At 35.7% G+C, this 20,621-nt stretch overlaps 1 protein-coding gene across 4 annotated transcripts in view; it reads left to right on the plus strand.

Annotated features, from left to right (window-relative positions):
- The window catches only part of LOC106137368 (axoneme-associated protein mst101(2)), a 134,371-nt gene that overhangs the window by 2,866 nt on the left and 110,884 nt on the right, over window positions 1-20,621 (plus strand). For 3 of the 4 annotated variants that reach the window (XM_013338182.2, XM_013338180.2, XM_013338183.2), the window contains exons 2-4: window positions 8,734-9,244; window positions 12,349-12,462; window positions 13,795-13,881. In XM_013338182.2, the coding sequence (XP_013193636.1) occupies window positions 8,864-9,244; window positions 12,349-12,462; window positions 13,795-13,881 (582 nt within the window). In that variant the 5' untranslated portion in view covers window positions 8,734-8,863. Of the gene's footprint in view, window positions 1-8,733; window positions 9,245-12,348; window positions 12,463-13,794; window positions 13,882-19,973; window positions 20,223-20,621 lie in introns of those variants that run through there. The other variant, XM_013338184.2, reaches the window with a different exon arrangement.

Consider the following 20,621-nt stretch of genomic DNA (forward strand, 5'->3'; position numbering starts at 1 on the left):
AGAATCCCAAGTTTGTAAGCCTATCCCTTAGTCGCCTTTTACCACATCCATGGGAAAGAGATGGAGTGGTTCTATTCTTTTTTGTATTGGTGTCGGAAACCACACGGCACTTATGTTAATAGTTAATGTTTCTGATATATTATTACGTACCAAAAAAACCGTTTTTTCCTTCTTTCTTTCTTTAATTATACGATCCCTTTACATATTCAAATTGTACATAAAAAAAAATTTATTTCGTCTGACGTAAACATAAATGTATGTTATTGCCTTCAGTATTTGCTAGCTCACTTGTTGGCTGGATGCCATGCGATTTTAGAACGAAAGCGAAGTTTCAAGGCCTCTGTTAGATTTACGTTGAGGAAATATAATGATATAATTAAGCCGTGTGGTTCCAAGCTGAAATAGAAAAAAGAATAGGACCACTCCATCCCTTTTCCATGGATGTCGTAAAAGGCAACTATGGAGTAGGCTTTTAAACTTGGGAATAGCTAGGGCTATCAACTTGTCACTATTTAAATCTTAATTCTATCATTGAGCCATACAGCTGAACGTGGCATATCAGTCTTTTCAAGACTATTGGCTCTGTCTAACTCGTAAGGGATATAGACGTGATTATATGTATGTATGTCTTTTACATATAAACAAGATATGTACGACTTGTTACCAATACATAGAGTTTGGATTTGATTGGCAAATTTTTGTCTGAAAATTACGAATATTCTTAAATGAAGAGGTTAATTAAATGCTACTAATATAAAAAGAAAATTCATTGTGTGAACATTGTTTTGACAATTTTGTCACATATCATACAATACAAGTCATTATAAACCGTATATATTTTCTAATGCTATACAGAGCCTATAGTCACAAGAGTTGAAGGCCACTTTAAGGTGGACTATGGAAATGAGAATCAGATATCTACAGGATATTAGATACAAAAGTACAGTCCCATCGACAAAAAGAGTTTTTTTTTCTCGATTGAATTTTCCAATCTGCAGGAAGAAATGGAGGGACATATGTAAGTTTTTTTCGATAAAGCCCAGCATAGATTTGTCACATTATCCAAACATTCCTAGATTAAGAGTTCGTTGACCTCATACGAATAACTAAAAAAAACCTCGACTAGGCATTTGTTTGTGTTATCCAGTTGCTCGGTAACGTACAGGGGTCAACGCACTATAGATTTACTTATAAGGAGGAAATGTAATTTACATAATATCAATACTTTGTTAGAGCTATTAATTGATAATAATCAATCAGATTATTAACACATACATACTTACATAATTATGGTCTATATCCCCTTGCGGGGTAGACAGAGCCAACAGTCTTGAAAAGACTGAATGGCCACGTTCAGCTATTTGGCTTAATGATAGAATTGAGATTCAAATAGTGACAGGTTGCTAACCCATCGGCTATATCAAAGAATCCTAAGTTTGTAAGCCTATCCCTTAGTCGCCTTTTACGACATTCATATATATTATTAATATTTATCGTAAATATTGGTTAAAAGAAACAAATGTAAATAAGTATAGCGGCATGTAGGTGACACGAACAAAAACGCATATTAAACTTCATAAGTAAGTAGGTACCTAATTTAAGGTACTAACCTAACCTGGGTTACTGCATTACATGCTGGCCGCTCCGTGGAGAGCGGCCGAGCCGAGGCCGCCGTGGAAGCGGCCGCCGCGTCAGGAATATGAGCGAGGGCAGCTCACACTCCTGGCAACTAGCGGTAGGCGATGGCACCGTGTGGTTTTAGTGGGTTCAAGCCCCACATAACCCGTCCGGCTTCCCGTAGCCGGCCGGGTAGAAGGTCTTTCCACACGTTAAAAAAAAAGGGTTACTGTATTACGTGCTCTTGTCTTTATCCCTTACGTGGAAGACACAGCCAATAGTCACAAAGGCCACAGCTGAATTCCATTTCGGCTGTCCAGTTTTCTGGCTAAAGCGAACAATCTAGACCAAATCTAAACGAGATCTACTTTGGACAAGATATTCTTGCTTTTGACATACCAGCGATGAGACATCATACCTCTTGCACAATATATTGAGCACATTAATAGATCATCACTCTGAGTCATCCTCACATCCTCTTGGTTTTAGTCTCAATTTTGTCCTCATCTCTCTGGAGAGGAGCCCGGGGTCCGCTTGCGGCCGTGATCTTGGTGTGGAAAAGTCAGATTTTTACACGAAGCGACTTCCGTCAGACCCCCGTAACCTTGCAAGGAAATATACCTACATAATCCAGGCGCAATGAGCGATGTTGCAATGTTTTCCTTCACCATAAGAGCATCGAATTTGCTTTTAGCTGTCTTGATATCTGACTAAGGTGAATAATCCCCTTAACCTTGCAAGGGAACATAATCCAGGCGCAATGAGCGATGTTGCAATGTTTTCGCTCACCATAAGAGCATCGAATTTGCCTTTAGCTGTCTTGATATCTGACTAAGGTGAACAATTCTAGTCGAAATCTATTTTGGACAAGACATTCATGCTTCCGACACACCAGCGATGCGACATCATAATATTAGTACAATATACTTAGCACATGAAGTAAGACTGCGGCTACGCGATATATTTAGCGTGACTTTGAAATCAGGCATGTGCCACAGGAAAAAAGGGAATCAGTAGGATATCTTCACCCGTCTAGTGTTCTTTTTGCGTGATATATTATTTGTGTAAATCATTTTCTGTCCCCGTGTTGTCACATTACTTGAAACGGCACAATATTCAAGTTTTAGTAAATTTTAATATACCTGCAAATTGCAGTAATTAGTCTCTTTAACGATGTTTAGTTTGTCTGTCTCTAGGTTATTTACAAATAAATATTTATATTTTCAATATTTATTCGCCTTTTACTTCTTTAAATAAGTAACGGGCGGTGCAAATTGGAATACGCAAAGAGAACAAGTAACTTCTTGGTTAAAATTAATAAAATTTAGACCAAGAAGTTAAGCCGTAAAAGTTTGTGCAATTTACAATTCTGAAATGTATTTGACATTTCTGTGAACGCGTATTGCCAAGCGATCACTACCAGCCAGTGCCTGTCAAACTTTGGAACGCAAAATAAAATAAAAGAGATGACCTTCTGGACTTATTTTTTTCGCGACAGTTCCCAAATAGTCCTTAGTTCACATTGATTTCCTTGGGACTATAACGGGTGCGGCCGCGTCATGCTCACTACAGTAAAATAAAGATAAAATAAAGCAAACGAGCCCATTTATGTGCTTCCTTGAACAGGGAGGGTTATGACAGCACTATCAATATTTTGTGGGCGTTAATGCCTTATGATTTTTATAGGTTCATTAATATAGAAGAATTTATGGTTAGGAAAGACATCGTGAGGAAACATATCCAGGAAAAAAATGCTTACGACGCTGAGCTGACTGCCTTACAATTACGGTCTGCCGGCAGTCGCTTCGTGTAAAAACCTTACTTGGATTGTGGTTATAGGTATAGGCTCCTTAGGGCACTGAGATGGACTGACCAGATACGTTCGACGCTGGATAAGGACCTACATGAGGCGCTCCACACCGCTAAGGACCGGGCAAGGTGGAGAGACGTAGTGCGCTCTAAACTGACTTGTCTCCGGGGAGTTCACGACCCTCAGTAATGAGGAATACGACGCAAGAAGAAGAAGAATAGGCTCATGTCCAAGGAGAAGAGGTCACAGCTTGTGTTCTTGTTTTCCACTTCTCTCACAACACAACAGGGACTAACGCATGGAATATCGGAATCATTAATTTTTTTTTATTGATTCCTATTTTAAAAACATAAAAAAATAACTACAAAACTGAAGGATTCCTGCGATTGTCAATTATACAAATGTGACCGAAGCCGAAGGAAGAGGCTAGTCAATTTCGTGAGTCATTATTATAACAGACATGCTCTCATTGATGCATGACCGAGCAGACGACTGCAAAAGTAATCGATATGATTGTATGAAACATTTGAACGATTATATCGATAGGCAATTATGTTCATTAGATCGCTCTAACAGATTTGCCAACATGAAAGTAAATTGATGTTTATTTACAAAGATGAGTGAGATTCTCCTGTAAAAAATCAAAAATATCTTTGATGGAAGTGATCCTACTAAGGGATAAGCCCGCCTTTGTACTGTACTACTGTTTTTTATTTGTAATGTACTCATTTATTGAACAAGAAATCATTTACTTACTTAGGTACTTGTCTTTATTGTGCTCAACAATCTTGGTTTCTATGTTAAGGGTATTATACTAAATAAATATATACAGGACAAATTACACAGATTGAGTTAGCCCCGAAGTAAGTTCGAGACTTGTGTTGCGAGATACTAACTCAACGATAGTATATCTATACATATAATAAAATAGTAAAAATATTTTGTCTGTACATTTAGTATTTTTGACTGAAATGGATAGAGGGACACTTAAAATGAATAATAGAAAGCAAAAAAATTTTTTTTTAATTTCTTGTCTGTCTGTATGTATGATCACGATTATCTCCGAAAGTACTGAACCGATTTACTTCAAACTTTCACCAATTGCTTTGTTTTAACTCAGAAGAACATTTAAAGTTTGTTTCATCAAAATCGGTTCACTAAAAAAAAAGTTATCAACATTTGAATGAACTCAAGGCATGAGTTTGCCTGCAAATAAGTTACGAAATTTAAAATTCAACGTCATTTATCATTATACGACAGCATTACACCTATAACATATAAATATAAGTGAAAGGCGACTAAGGGATATGCTTACAAACTTGGGATTCGTTTTTAAGCGATGGGCGAGCAACCTATCACTATTTGAATCTCAATTCTATCATTAAGCAAAATAGCTGAACGTGGCAGTCTTTTCAAGCCTGTTGGCTCTGTCTACCCCGCAAGGGATATAGACGTGACCATATGTATGTAGTCTACTGTAATTTCGACACCACCGCAACGGCTTCGATGGTCCAGTGGTTAGCGCGTGAGACTGTGAAGTTGACGGTCCAAGTTCGAGTCCCAACAAAAACAAGATATGAATTAATATTTATTAAAAATATTTTTTTTTTGTGTTGTTTGAGTATATTGTTTTATTAAAAAAAACTGAAAATCAAAATACTACATATAATAAAACGGTAATAATATTTTGTCTGTTTATTTAATACTAGCTGTGCCCGCGACTTCGTCCGCGTGGAATAGTTATTTTGGGCATCATATTTATTTTTGCAAACATCCTCCTCGGCTTTATCAATTACTAGCGGCCCGCCCCGGCTTCGCACGGGTGGACATATTTTTCTATCTGAAAACTAATTTATTTCATAACAAATTTATGCCTATGTCACTTTTGAAGGTCTATTCTATATCTGTGCCAAATTTTATCAAAATCGGACCAGTAGTTTTTGAGTTTATTCCACACAAACATACAAAAATACAAATCTTTCCTCTTTATTATTAGTGTGGATAGCTGCTAATTGTTATGTGACTTGGCGACGACTTGGCCCACATCATTACCCGCGACCGAACGGAGACCGTATATATGCGTTTAGGGTGAGAGGTTGTGCGTTTGTGTGTTTGTTTGTGCAAACCAATGTTAGCATATATCTCCAAAACTACTGGTCCGATTTTAATGCGGTTTTCACTACTGGATTTAGATTTGATTGGTGCATGTTCTTAGATAGGTGTTACGGTTACAAATCACCAGGAGGCGCTGCAGTATACAATTGTTTACATAAATGAATGTTAGCATGTATCTCCAAAACCACGGGTTCAATTTGAATGCAGTTTTCACTGCCACATACAAAGGAAGTATTATAAGTAGAATGATACCTGAACATAAAAGTGGTTATTGTAAGTAAACCATAAGAGATAGATATATGCTCTCGCATACATTCTTGTGGCAAAAAATGAGTACTTCACATCTTAAGTACATTATTTTACTATATCTTTGTTGGTTTGCGCAGCGTTCGCGTGGAAAGCTCGCAGATGGCCTACTCATTCAACTTTCACCTGCATTGTTGACGTTTCCCGTAGGAAATCCGGAATAAAATGTAGTCTATAGCCTTCCTCGATAAATAGACTATCTAACAGTGAAAGAATTATTCAAATCGGTTCAGTAGTTTCTGAGATTAGCGCGTTTAAACAAACAAACCAAACTCTTCAGCTTTATAATATTAGTATAGATTTTGACTGAAACGAATAGAGATTTTTTTTACATTTTTTGTCTGTTTGTCTGTCTGTATCTGACTGTATGATTAAGATTCAACTCGAACTTTACGCGAACGAAGTCGCGGGCAACAGCTAGTTTTATAATAAATACTTACTATAATATATTTTATAATTAATACTAAACATCCAAGACCCAGGCCAATCAGAAAAAGTTATTTTCTCATCATGTCCTGGCCGGGATTCGAACCCGGAACCTCTGGTGTCTAAAATCGGCGTAGTTGAAAAAAAAAGACATAACAATGACCTAGACCTAAAATTTTTCGAGACTTAAAAAATTGGATTTAATCTACCTAACCATATAGAATGAAGAATTCACCTTAACCTATTTAAAGATGCTCAATATCATGCAAAAATGCCTGCGCACGACCCGCCTGGGTCGTCGGGTTCAATTCTGTAATTGGCTCAATTGCACGCGTCCTTTGAGAGCGTTTCCTCATTAAATTACACCTTACGTCATAAACAAACTTTATTTACATACTAGCTGTGCCCGTGACTTCGTCCGCGTGGTATAGTTATTTTGGGCATCATTGAAGCTCTCAAGGATGAATAATATTCCCCGTTTTTTTCACATATTCCATTATTTCTTTGCTCCTTATAGTATTAGCGAGTTGTTATACAGCCTAAAGCCTTCCTCGATAAATGGTCTACTCAACGCAAAAATAATTTTTCAATTCGAAGTAGTAGTTCCGGAGATTAGCGCGTTCAAACAAACAAACTCTTCAGCTTTATAATATTAGTTTAGATGTGTAGGTTATGGAGATAAATCTATCTATCGTCGATATATTAGTCGTACTAAACTAGTTTTCGTCCGCGGCTCCGCCCGCGTGAAAAGTCACCTATGTCTTTCTCGGTCCTTCACATTATATGTTGATAAAACCTTTTTTGGTAACTACTCCACACTATAGGTATGTTGGTAAAGTTTCATGGAGATCGGTTTAGTGGTTTTGACGTGAGGATAACACACTTCAACATTTTTAATATTAAGTAGTATGGACGGATAAATGACACAGACAGACAGACGCGGATGGTGTCCTAAAATTATTAAGAGACTTGTTTCATTTAGTATCCAGTCTTCGGGTAAAAATATCCGTGATCGTTCCAAGGTATCTGACTTTCTAAGTTAGGTATATACATTAGCTACAATACTAGTTCTGAGTTAGGTTCTCCTTTTTTTGTTTGAATTCTCACGATATAACGAAACTAAAATTCGCAAAGTTCAAACAGCAGTCACTTCGTGAAAAAGTAAAAATCGGCCAAGAGCGAGTCGGACTCGCGCACGAAGGTTTCCGAAATATTTATATATTCACGATGTTTATTAGACACTGTTTATTAAAATCGACAAAAAATTGCAAAAAAATATTCTTTTTTGTGTAAACGTTTTTTATTTGGTAACCCTTTAACTATTACTTTATTGTTATTTAACTATTTATATTGCAAGGTAATACAAGATACAATTTCCACTACAATATCGTGGTTACTGAAAGACTTCGGGTTTAACGTCAGAGAGAACGCAACCATTTGTTCCCGGCACCATTACAGTGCCGTGTGGTTCCCGGCACCATTACAAAAAAGAATAGGACCACTCCAACTCTTTCCCATGGATGTCGTAAAAAACGACTAAGGGATAGGCTTATAAACTTGGGATTCCTCTTTTAGGCGATGGGCTAGCAACCTGTCACTATTTGAATCTCAATTCTATCATAAAGCCAAATAGCTGAAGGTGGCCATTTAGTCTTTTCAAGACTGTTGGCTCTGTCTAGCCCGCAAGGGATATAGACGTGACCATATGTATGTATGTATGTAGAACGCAACCAGAACAAAGACCATAAAGACAAGTGAACAATAAAACAAGCTAAAAATTATTATCGTAGCCGTACTGAACTGAAACAGTCAGAGTCTCATTATTTAATGAGAGCGGTGCCGAGTGATGGTGCCCGTTCCAATTAGCTCACTATTTTTTTTTGGCACTTACTAGGGCGAATAGATTAACCTAGAATTGAGTAAATACCTACAACATGGGTTTGTGGAACATCCACAATGGTGTAAAAGTAAGAGATTTAGAGAAGAAGAGTTACCGTTACTATAGGTTTTTTATTAGTTAGTCCATCATTATAAATAACATGCATGTAACGTAAAACTATGTTAAAAAAAAAAAAGATTATATAACTTTGATTTATTAGTTTTCCTATGCATCTGCCTACTCTAAATCAAGTAATGCACAAAAGTAACTTGTAGATAATGATGTAATTATTGTAAGTAGGTTTTCTCTAAGTACGAACAATGATTATTTTCTATTTTGGAATAAGCACCTACGGTCATACTACGCGGCTCAGTTGCCATGACCTGCTTGTAGGAATTGAGGAGAACTCTTCTAATATATCTCATTTATATTTGCGAAGCAAAATTGATAGCGTAATGCTTATAATCTTCCTATATAAGAAGTCTTCTCCAAATAAATATCTCGTGAATAAGTTATTACCTAGGTGTAAAGAATTGTTACTTTCACACCTATTTTGATAACTTATTTCGTTAAATTTCAGAATTGGCTCATCACCCAAAAGAAACTAAGAAAACGACAGAAAAGCGATCCGTGCTGAAACAGTACGAGGCCAAAGACCGCGGACGCTCGGGACGTCCCGAACTGTGAACACGAGCCGATGACGTCACAACATGGCGGCCACCGACACTTCGACCTCCAGCAGCCTCTTATCCTCCGAGGAACCCAAGCGAACCGTCGACGAGGCATTCCTTAACAGACTTAAGTCCCTCGTCGAAAGGTTAAGACTTGATAATGCAACCTTGAAGAAAGCGCTTGATGTCGAGCGGAGCGAAGTCAGAGCGCTGAAAGCACAACACGAAGGAGCCCTAAGGAACTTAAAGACTGAGTACAAAAAGAAAGAGGAATTTTTAGAGAAACAGCTGAGAGTTCCAAAGCCTGATAAAACAAACGAAGATCCACATGTCAATAATAGATTAGTGGAATTAAAGAAATTAACAACAGAAATACAGGCGTTAAAATCCGCTAATAAGGGGCTTCAAGAGAAACTCAAGGTAATTTTATTTATTCATTTTATAACATAACTTTTGATAGATCCTAATTTCGTCATGAGCTTTCAGATCTTCCAAATGTATTTTGTACTACTTACACACTCGACAATCGACATGTTCTTCATCCTTTCACAGTAGGCCCAATATTTAAACAAAATCAATTATTTTTTAGAAATCGTATTAAATTAATACTGTTGATTTTCTCGTGGGCTTTTTCCAGAACACTTCTAATATAAAAACAAAAGAACTAACAAATAATGCGAACAACCAACCATAAAATATTTCTTGAAGGTTTTCAAAACTGAGTGGTCTTATCTCTTTCTCGTTTCGATATAAGTTTTGGGTAAGTTTGTACTCCTCTGACTTAGACCAGTAATCAAGAATGCCTCCTTGACTCAAGCGATGCAAGATATTGTTCAACTTATCAAGGTAAGGGCTCCCATATCGAAGACCATAAACTATAAAACACGGTAGTGGACAATCATTGGTTGTGTGGTATACGGGTCTACCGTCATTCCTCATATTTCTTGGATTTCTGCTAATATATAAGGCTTCAGTTTTCTTAAGCAACAATGCATATTGAAGCAGTCTTTTGTTAATAATTTCTTTAGTTTTCTTGTCATTCAGAACTTCAATTCTATTTTTCAAAGGCGAAAATTCAGTTTTGCTAAACATTCTGATGTATCTGTTGTGAATCCCGAGGGTTAAGTTAGCGGCCTCTATGTCGGAACGGCTATTTATTTCTGGTTTGTATCGTGGATATGTAATAGCCGATGTTATGATTCCCTGCAATGAAAAGAAAATCTTTTAGGAAGTAAATTAATACAACGATAAAATATTTAATATTATTGTAGTTGCAGAACAAGGAAGTGTCATTTCATTACGAGTGATTGTTATAGCGACACTTTGTAATTGCTTTCTTATATAATATAAGTAAGAGAAATAACAGAAATATTTACACTTACATCCATGACGCAATCGATGATTAAGGAATAAATCACAATAATTAAAATCATACTTCTTGACACGAGACCACTGAATTTTATGTCAACAGTTTGCCTTATAAAGCATTTTATTAAAGTCATAATCGTGTCTCCTTTCGACCATTTTTGATTGAATATATTCTCTTCTACCCCACGAGCTAACATGGAGATTAACATCAATACGATAACATTGATGATGAATATAAAAAAAATCTTGAATGATATCAGTTTCATGATAGTTGTAAAAACCGATTGTTTTGTTGCCTTTTCGACCAGAAAGCACAGTTCATCATGAAATAGTGGATATGTTGTATCTATATAACCGTAATAAGTGTTTTGAAGAATTCGAGACATTAGTTCCATATCAGTAAAGCCGTCCATTAAATCGGCAGTCACTCCAGTAGCCGTTCCATTGTCTAAGAGGTCACCAACGGTATTCCCATCTCTAGGTAATAATGGATTGCATGTCGCATTTAATTCTTTTACAACAGTGGCAGTGAGCCTTGAGCTGCAGTCCACTGGTCCAGCTTCATCAGAAATGTATATCTTTCGAAACACACTTAGCCGTAACTCGTGGCCAAAGAGATTATTATATCGATTGTACAGAAAACGACTAATGTTGTCCACGTTAGTGATATCAACCACTTCATCAGAAAAAGGATTAAATGAATAAACTTTGACACTACCAGACCAAAAAATTACAACTGAATTAGCTACATTCCTACTCCATAGCGATTGGAAATGTGTCTTCAAATTATAGAAAAAGTAATTGTCTATTTCAATAGGAACATTAATGACAAATATAACTGCACTCCTTGGTTTGAAAACTCCAGTTCTAACTAAAGCGTGTATCACGTATTCACTTACATCAATGGATAATGCATCAAATGTTATTACATAAGCTGTCTGACCATGTTTGTCTATTCTTGGCTTAACCTTTGTCCTGTTATTATCTGGGCATCCATTTAGCAGCAGTACTGGGTATCCATCACCCATATTTTCTGTGTATTTCAGAACTCTGTTTTCAAAGTATGTAAACTCACAAAATGTGATAGTAAAGAACCATTGCTTGAACGCTTTGTAGATCTTATTGACAACTTCGTTTGCATATTCGGCCTTTTCGTGTGTTTCATCGTGGTATTTGAAGACGTTTTGAAATAAAATGCTGGAGGTGTTAATACACGTGGTTCTTTGTAATAATAAAGTTAGAAGAAGGACTAACAGCATCTTAGGTATTATTTGTAATCGCAGATGTTTTGTCTTCATGACATAGGTATTCCGAAACATTGAAGTTTTGTTTAAGGTGATCGAAAAAGTGCGGTTTATGATCGATCACGAGTTGTTTTATCTTCTTCGGATGTTCCTGAGCCGCTTTTTTCACACGATACACATATTTTATAGAGGATTATAAGGAGAGACAGTTATTAATTCGCGTGTTTTCACTGAAGTTTAAACGCGAACTGCACAGTTACTGCTGTATAGACCTCTAATACGTTAACATCATTAACTTGGGCTCTATCAGCCGGCATTGTTTGCGTATAAAAACATGTCAATTAGCGGTTGCAAGGAAAACATTGGCATGTCATTTGCCGTTGACATTTTCAAGGTCCGCGGCATGGCAACTATTTCAGTTAAAAATTGGAAAGTAATCAACGTTAATTAATTGTCAACAAAGAATAAATTGGACGTATTCATTCGTGTATAATATAAATTTTTGATGTTCGTAGTAGTATTGTAGACCCGTAGCAAGGTGTGACTTCTACAAAGAAATTTTGTTACAAGTGAATATTTATATGACACCAAGTAGTGAATTTTATGCGCATGCTTTACTTACTTATTTAAATGATTACAAATGACCAATTTTTTGGAAGATTTTGCAGATAAAACTCGATATAGCAAGGCGTTTTGATCTTTGGTAGTGACAGTTACTCCACATTACAGATATTGAGGAAACAAATTCTAAAAAATTTGAACTTATAGTGTTGTGACACGCGAAATTCATACGCTTGCGGGTTCTGTTATATTTCCAAATTTAATTTAATGTTTATCATGAATACACTTTAATGCTGTAAAACCTACATAATACTCGTACTGTATAATAATTATTATAATTTGTCTCATCAGGTTGCGCAGGCGGCGGAGTGCGCCCGCGCGGCGGAGGTGCGTGCGCAAGCGGCCAAACATGCGGCACTGGAAAACGCCGCGCGAAGGGATGCGCGCGCGCAGTGTCATAAGCTGGTGAGATTTAAATAAAGCAAGATGTATTATAGCATAAGAGATGGCTAACTTTTGGTAACTTTCTCTAGAAGGCTGAATCCGTTCAGAAGGGGTTAAGAACTCTCCGGTGGGGTTGTCTGTCACACAACATCAACATCAAATTGAATTAGCAAAAGGGTTTTATAACTTAAGAGATTATCTTGGAAAAGAAAGCGCTTATTATGACCACAACAACAACATAAAATTATATATAACTGACGCCGACGACACCCCAAAAATATTTATTTCTTAGGTAGTTTTTCAGAATTAAATTTTAGTGTTTAACTTTTGTAAATATACTTACACTTTTCATTTCTTAATACGACAACCGAATTATAAATTCATATGTAGGTATTAGTTCTAATAAAAAACAACAAATTAGTGGGATGATCAAATGTAGACTCGGATTTATTTTTGTATAATTTACTACTGTTTGTCATGTGGATGTCACATAAATCTTACCCTCATTTCTGAGGATCAGTTTCGGATTAATTTATATTTTGAACTTTCTTCCAGTATCTTTAAGTACCAAAATGGAATGTTGATTTGGAAAATAGGCGTAGGATGATAGTATATTAAGGAAATCATCATACTTTAGCCAATTTATCCCGTATATATTTATTTAACATTTATATGTGTTTAGCTACGAAAACAGTATATTTAAGAAATTAAAGTAGAGTTAATGTTCATTTCTTTTCATGCCCTAGCCGGGATTTTAACCCGGGACCCCCGGTGTCACAGACAAGTTCACTACCGCTGCGCCACACAGGCAGATTAATAGAATAGAATTTGCTGATATATACATATATATATAAACGTGTTTAACTAAACTAAAGTTTGCTTTTGAGTAAGCCTGTTGGAAATGTGTGAGCAAATAAACACGTGTGATGATCTTGTAAGGAGAATTTAAGGCGCAATATTTTCAGAAGCCTAAAGTTTTGCTTATCAAAGAGTATTTGCTATGAAAATAATTTCAGGGTACCACGAAGCGAAATTACGAATGCAAAAAACTAAAATTTGTTTAGAATCATGTTTTTGGAGTCACATTTAATCAAAGTGTCACATTTATAATTAGCGTCAATTCGCACTGCGTGTTTCAGACAATAATTAAATTTGAATTATAAGTATAAATATTATGTCCTGTATGTGGTCCGCATACAAAAATCACGCTTCTCTCCCGGAGGCAAAGTCTATAGTTCTTTCCTTGCCACGATCACTGCAAAATTCTGTCGTTTCATTCACAACTGTCACTCGCTTCATGCAAGTTCTCGTAGTACTAATGTTATATTTTTAAAAGGCACTTTTTGTTCTCAGCTGGAGGAAATTAAATCGAAAGAGCGGGTGATCATACAACTTAGGCGAGAAGCGGCGCGTGCGGCGGCTTCTCAGCAAAATGATCAGGTATGATTCAATTAATCTCCCTGGAAATGAGAGCTAAGCATTATTTGAGCTTGTATGAGCTTGAAAGAAACTTTATTTAAAAAAAGAAATGATTAATTTACAATACGAAGGAAAGACTTGTAGTTATTTCAGGGCCAATCAGGCCAAGTCGTAAAAGAATGCGCAGTGTTATGGATTCTTTGTGCCCGGTAGACTCGAAGCTCTACTTGTTCCAGAAATGCTTTTATGTACCGGCATGGACAAATACATAAAAAAGAGATTGCAAATATATGGTCTTTACTTTTCCACTGACAAAATGAAAAAGACAATATTTAAAAAAAGGCATTAGATATAAAGAATCATTTATAAACCCGACCTTTTTGGTCATTCCCAACACAGAGACGTTCCCCACAGTCTGAACTAAGTGATTCCACCATGATGGATTGTTTCGCATATTGTTCACATTATTTTTGTATAATTAGGATTAGACCGAAATTATAATTTTTACGCAAATCTCTCATCGGGTAGACTAAGTAAACAGTTTCGGAAAGAAGAAATAAAAATGAGAATGGTTTCGGCTGATATTGAAAGAATTGTCTAAGTTTTTCTAAAAATATTTTAAGTGGTAGTTAAAATAATGTAATACTTGTCTTGCTCGGTAAGCCAATAATCATTATTATTCCTCAAACATACTATATTATATTATTTTAAAAAAACACGTAGTATTACAGAATTTTCGACATGTCCTAAATTTGTATGAAACCCAACACTTGACGTATTATGGCTTCACATTATTACCATATAACAAAGTAGGCACCTACACAATTTATCAGGGATCAGTATATTTTACGATTACGTAAACCATACTAACGTAAATAAGTATTAACTTATATATGTTTCCTTTGAAGCTATTATATTTGAGTTGCTTTTCAAATATACGTGAAGAAAAAAATACGAGTATATGTACACAGTTATATGAAAAATAAAAATTAAAAAAAATAATAATATAAAAAATGCATTTTCACGACTACCTTTTAATACCAACAGTATCTAGCAAATTTGAATTTAAATAACAGTAGGTATATTGAATTTTAATAAAATAACGCTCTCCTCTCTTGCATACTAACAACACAATGATTTCCCGCCTTAACACACCTTTTAAGTTTTAAGGAATCTACGAGAATTACACAAGGAACGATCAAGCCACATTTTCAAACTCTAAACCTAGCGGCCTGAGCGTCGACTAGTCAGTCAAAATCTTCTAAAGATGGGATAATTTAACTTGGGATAATAAAAAGGGCACCCATTTGTACAACTTTACATTTTAAAACCGTATACTCAAAAGACGATCTTACATACATACATACATATGGTCACGTCTATATCCCTTAATGATAGAATTGAGATTCAAATAGTGACAGGTTGCTAGCCCATCGCCTAAAAAAGAATCCCAAGTTTGTAAGCCTATCCCTTAGTCGCCTTATACGACATCCACGGGAAAGAGATGGAGTGGTCCTAATTTTTTTTGTATTGGTGCCGGGAACCACACGGCACACAAAGACGATCTTATTTAACAAATTTGGTATTCCGAAACGAATTTTTTTACAACGATGCATGCTGTGTGAACCGCCCCGGGCATAGCTACTCGAGTCGCGTCCGTGCCCCGAGGAATGCCAGATATTTCCACTAAATTATTGCCTTTAGAGAACTAAATTAATGTTTCGGACACAGGTGGAGGCTATTAGGGGCATGCATCTAGATTTGATTTAAACTCTCATTCATTATTGAAGAATCTCATTCATTTTTACATACATGCATATAATCACGTATATATATCTCCTGCGGGGTAGACAGAGCTAACAGTCTTAATAAGACTAACGTTCACTTGTTTGGCTTAATTGAGATTAAAATAGAGACATGTTGCCTATTCCCAAAAAAGAATCCCAAGTTTATAAGTTCTTCTACGACATCCATGGTAAAGAGATGGAATGGTCCTTGGGTATTATTTTGTATTGATGCCGGGAACCACACGGACATAATTTTTTTTTTACCTGTAAATGTAATTTGCTTGTGTTGTGTTCCTAGACATATCAATAAACTTATAATGATATTTGGAAACTACATAAAACTAGAAGTCAAAAAAAGACAATGCTATCATTTTGGCTTCACATTGGACAGTATTCGACTATTGATCTGGTCAATATAGTATTGATACATACATATGGTCACGTCTATATCCCTTGCGGGGTAGACAGAGCCAACAGTCTTGAAGACTAAATGGCCACGTTCAGCTATTTGGCTTAACGATAGAATTGAGATTCAACAGGTTGCTAGCCCATCGCCTAAAAAAAGAATCCCAAGTTTGTAAGCCTACTTAGTCGCCGTTTACTACATCCATGGGAAAGAGATGGAGTGGTCCTATTCTTTTTTGTATTGGTGCCGGGAACCACACGGCACGGTATTCATATAGTATTAAATAATTTTTGTCGTTCGGCAGTCTTCTTTTTCATCTTGCCGTAAATACCTTTCTGGAGGGTGGAGTGTGATCCCTGTCTGACCACGCAACTTCTACACGGGTCCCTAACCCATATTGGCTGATGGTACTCGTAAAATCTGCAATAGATGATCTTTACAGCGCACTATTGTCTTTACAAATTCTCTTTATGTTTTGTTACTCATTCTTATTTCTAAAGTACCACGTAGAGTCACTCGCGGTGACCACGGCTCATTGTAACATGATTTGAAAAGTCCGAGATAAAATTAAGGTAAGTTACGTGCGCGTTTAATACCTGTATTATTTATAAACGCGAATGTTTAAAATCATTAATTTTTATTATCATTATCACACCGCAATTTTACCTCATGATAGAAAGATTTCGCGTGTTCCACTTACCAAGCAAATTAAGGTCTACGACCATTTGCAATTGTTACAGTTACAACAATGGGTTATCGCTTGTTGATAAGTGCGATTTTATTATACAACAGTTTATGAGAAATGGGTTTTCAAACGGAATTTTAATTAATAATAACGGCTATGTAAAAAGATTTTAATTTTTTTTTACATACCTACCTATTATACAAATGTGAAAAACACTTATTAGCTTTGCCGTCTCCTGATTCAGATCTGATTTCAAAAATTTTAAGAAATCTTAAATGATATGTTATGAATCTTATATTTTATACATTACGATCATTTAAGAATTTTGCATAAAATATTCATACATTTCCAGCTTTTTTCTTCAACGGTCTCATGATACGAGTACTTAAGTTATTTAAGCCTTAGTTAGGTTAGTTGCCTGCCTGACTAAGGCAAGGCCTTTGAAAATTCTTAATTCATGAAGAGTCGCCTACAAGTTTCGCGTTTGTACTCTACCTACTTTGACGAATTTCATCAAATTGCAATGTAAAATGATTATTTTCTAAACGCTTGTAGGCAGACATATAGTCCTACAAGCGTTGAGAAATTAATCCGTGATGTTTTTGGTCTCATAAATAAATAAGAGAAGATACAGTGATCAACACTAAACACTGTGAACCGCACGGCTGTTAATTCCCTTTCTATAAACAATTCTTCAATGCATAATATAGTGTTGTATATGTTGTATATATGTGTGGAAACATAAATTAGTATTTGCCATTTCAATGCAAATGTCTTCCTTCCTCACATTTCTATTTTCGTCCAGTATGGCGGGATTAAGTCTTCTATTAATAAATACTTTACCACCTGCATCTTTGGTATTGCAAGAGTCATTGACACATCTTGTGGGGTTATTCAATGCATTTTGAGTTGGGAAAGTCTGACAAAAACGGTGCGTAATAGTATTCAAAGTTAGTTGTGTGATTATTACAATAATTTTGACTTTAAGAGATGATACAAGCTTAAATGCTGTTCTGGTAACAAAAAAAGTATAAGCACTTATTTATTAGATTTAACAAATATATTGTAACAAAAAATAAGAAAACAACAAATAACAACAGAATAAAGTTGTTGCCAGAAATAGTGTATTTTTTGTGACGGGATGTCCTTTAATTCGTCCTAGCATATATGCTGGCATAGTGTGTGCTAGTGTGATTCTCTTCCTTCGCAGATTATATATGTGGTGATATGGGTTACTAACCTGTCACTATTGAATCTCAATTCTATCACTATGCCATCCAAATGAACGTGACCTTATGTGTCTTTATGAGGTTTTTGACTCTTATCTAAGTTTTTTTTCTTCCTATTCTTTTTTATCCTGATTCCTCCAATATCTTCACTTTTCACTATTCTTTGACCATGGAATGCATCTGGCTCTATATAAGCCTTAAGTGATAACTTATTGACATATTATATTACGAAAACAAATTAATTTAAATTTTGTGGTTTTTACTGATTCGTTGGCAGATTATTAATAATTATGATACATGGATTGATACAAAAAAAGTGACTTGTTTATAAAAGTTAGATGCAGCAGAAAGTCATCAACCGCTGGATGATCCGATCGATCAGTGATCGCGTGATCAATACTAATGTCTTCATCGCTTATTATTATTAACGTCACGTATTTTATGGAATTACTTTCTTGAATTTTTTGTTATGACTTCTCTTTATATGGATAGGAAAATGTGATGACAGAGCTAACTATAATAGACGGACGGGACAAATTTTAATTGAACCGACAGCTTTCTTGGCGCAGTGATATAATTTTTGATTTTAAATCACAGGCCCTGAGTTTGATCCCAGATTACATGGGAAACGAGAGTATTCTTTTTGGATTGGGTCTTAGATGGTTATACATACATACATACATAAAGTCACGCCTCTTTCCCGGAGGGGTAGGCTGAGACTACCTCTTTCCACTTGCCACGATCCTGCATACTTCCTTCGCTTCATCCACATTCATAACTCTCTTCATGCAAGCTGTTTATAGAATGTATTGTATTATGATTGATGGTTGTTGAGTATAAAGATTATTTTTTTTATCAAAAATCGTTTCGTTGAGTTATTCCCAACTACATAATATTATAAGTACGAAAGTAAGTTTATTTGTTTGTTGTCTCTTGACGCTGCTGAATCAGCTTATCTATTGAATCTTGAAATTTTGAGTATTTTAAAAGTCTATATAGAACATATATAAAGTTCACATGGTATTTAAGAAAAGCCTGTATTCTTGTACACCGCGTAAAATTCGCGAATGTAGGTGGCGTTAAATTCGCCCGTGTAACTGGCGCTAAACTTGCGCGAGTATGTAGGTTAAAGTTTTTAGTAAAAGTACATAAATTCGTAACTTGTGTTATGGTATACTAGATTACACTCACACACTCAAATCTACACCTGTGAGATCTATCCAAAACATCATAGTGTCTCCTGCAGTCGAACTAACTTCATTAAAACCGATATAGTTAATACCACGTATGCGACCGAAAGCGGACTATTTGACCAGCTGTTGAGTTTGTTTTCTTCACCGCTCCAATGATCCACCATTCAGACCGTAGACATGGTATTGTGGTAATGAACCAGCAAAAACAAACGACGGAATTGCTCTACTAATTCTTGAAAATTGATTTCTGCATAGTTATCTCAAATTAAGTATAGTTTATTTTTAGATTGACAACTCGTAAATTTGACTAAATGTAACTATAAGAAAAGGCGTGAAATTAAATAGAATAACATAAATACAATTTAAATTAGCGAATTTTATCATTAGTTTATGTACAAAGTAAGTTTAGTACTCAGCGAGTCAAAGTTCAGAGATATTAGATTGACAGACAAGCACAATGAAAACGAGTTCCCGAAAATCTTATTAGATAGTTACAAGTGGAAAGATGTAGTCTCTGCCCAACCCTCCAGGGGAAAAAAATGTGATTTTATGTATGTAATTCCTCCATTTGTGCCTTGACCTAACACAATCCTTAATTACTTTAACACTTGCTGTTTGACAAAGATTTATTGACGCATTAAGTGCCATGGGAAATTGAAGGGTTTATTATTGGCCACACACGGCTCGCATCAAGGTTTAGTTCATAGTTTACAATATTCTAAACGATGTGGGATCGAGATAAAAAGTGATTACCATGGATCGGTGTGGTCGCCCGGCGTCAGGCGTAAAGTTCATAGAGCCAAGCCAGACTGCCTCAAGTAGCCGCGCGGTGCGCACGCGTCAGCCATCTTGGATCTCCCAACTGTCAATTTGGCATTCCAATTTTGAATTAACGTACAATCGACCGTGTGACTGACTTTTTCGTATGAATTGAAAAGTGTTTCGTGACGTTGGTGTTCTGAAGTGACATAATTTAATTTTTTTTAAACAGCTCAGTGACTGTGGAATCGTGATCTAACGTATAGCAAGCAGTGACTTATTTCGGATTTACTTTCTATCTCTGTGAGTACTTTAACTTTTATTGTTTCTATTTACTTAACATTATAAGCAAAATCAGTGGCGACTAGAGAAAGTACATCCGCCTCTTCTTGTGTCTAACTGTACTTGTTAATCACAGGTGGAACAGGATTAGTCTTAGATTCTAATTTCAGATAATATACATATGTGATTGATTTCCAATAACTTATTTATTGTTGATTTGTGATTTAGCATGTCACAGTTCGAAAGGTAAACAAGATCTAATACTTTCATACAAATTTATGTATAGGATATATTTCAATTTATAGAATTAAATTTTCCTAGTAATTAACATAATACTCGATTACTTATAAACTTGATAATAATTATGAAAAGTTCATCGGCACAATTATTAAGTAATAGATAATATCGTCTAGTTAAAAA

Source organism: Amyelois transitella, chromosome 8 (genome assembly GCF_032362555.1).
Source record: "Amyelois transitella isolate CPQ chromosome 8, ilAmyTran1.1, whole genome shotgun sequence".
NCBI lineage: Eukaryota > Metazoa > Arthropoda > Insecta > Lepidoptera > Pyralidae > Amyelois > Amyelois transitella.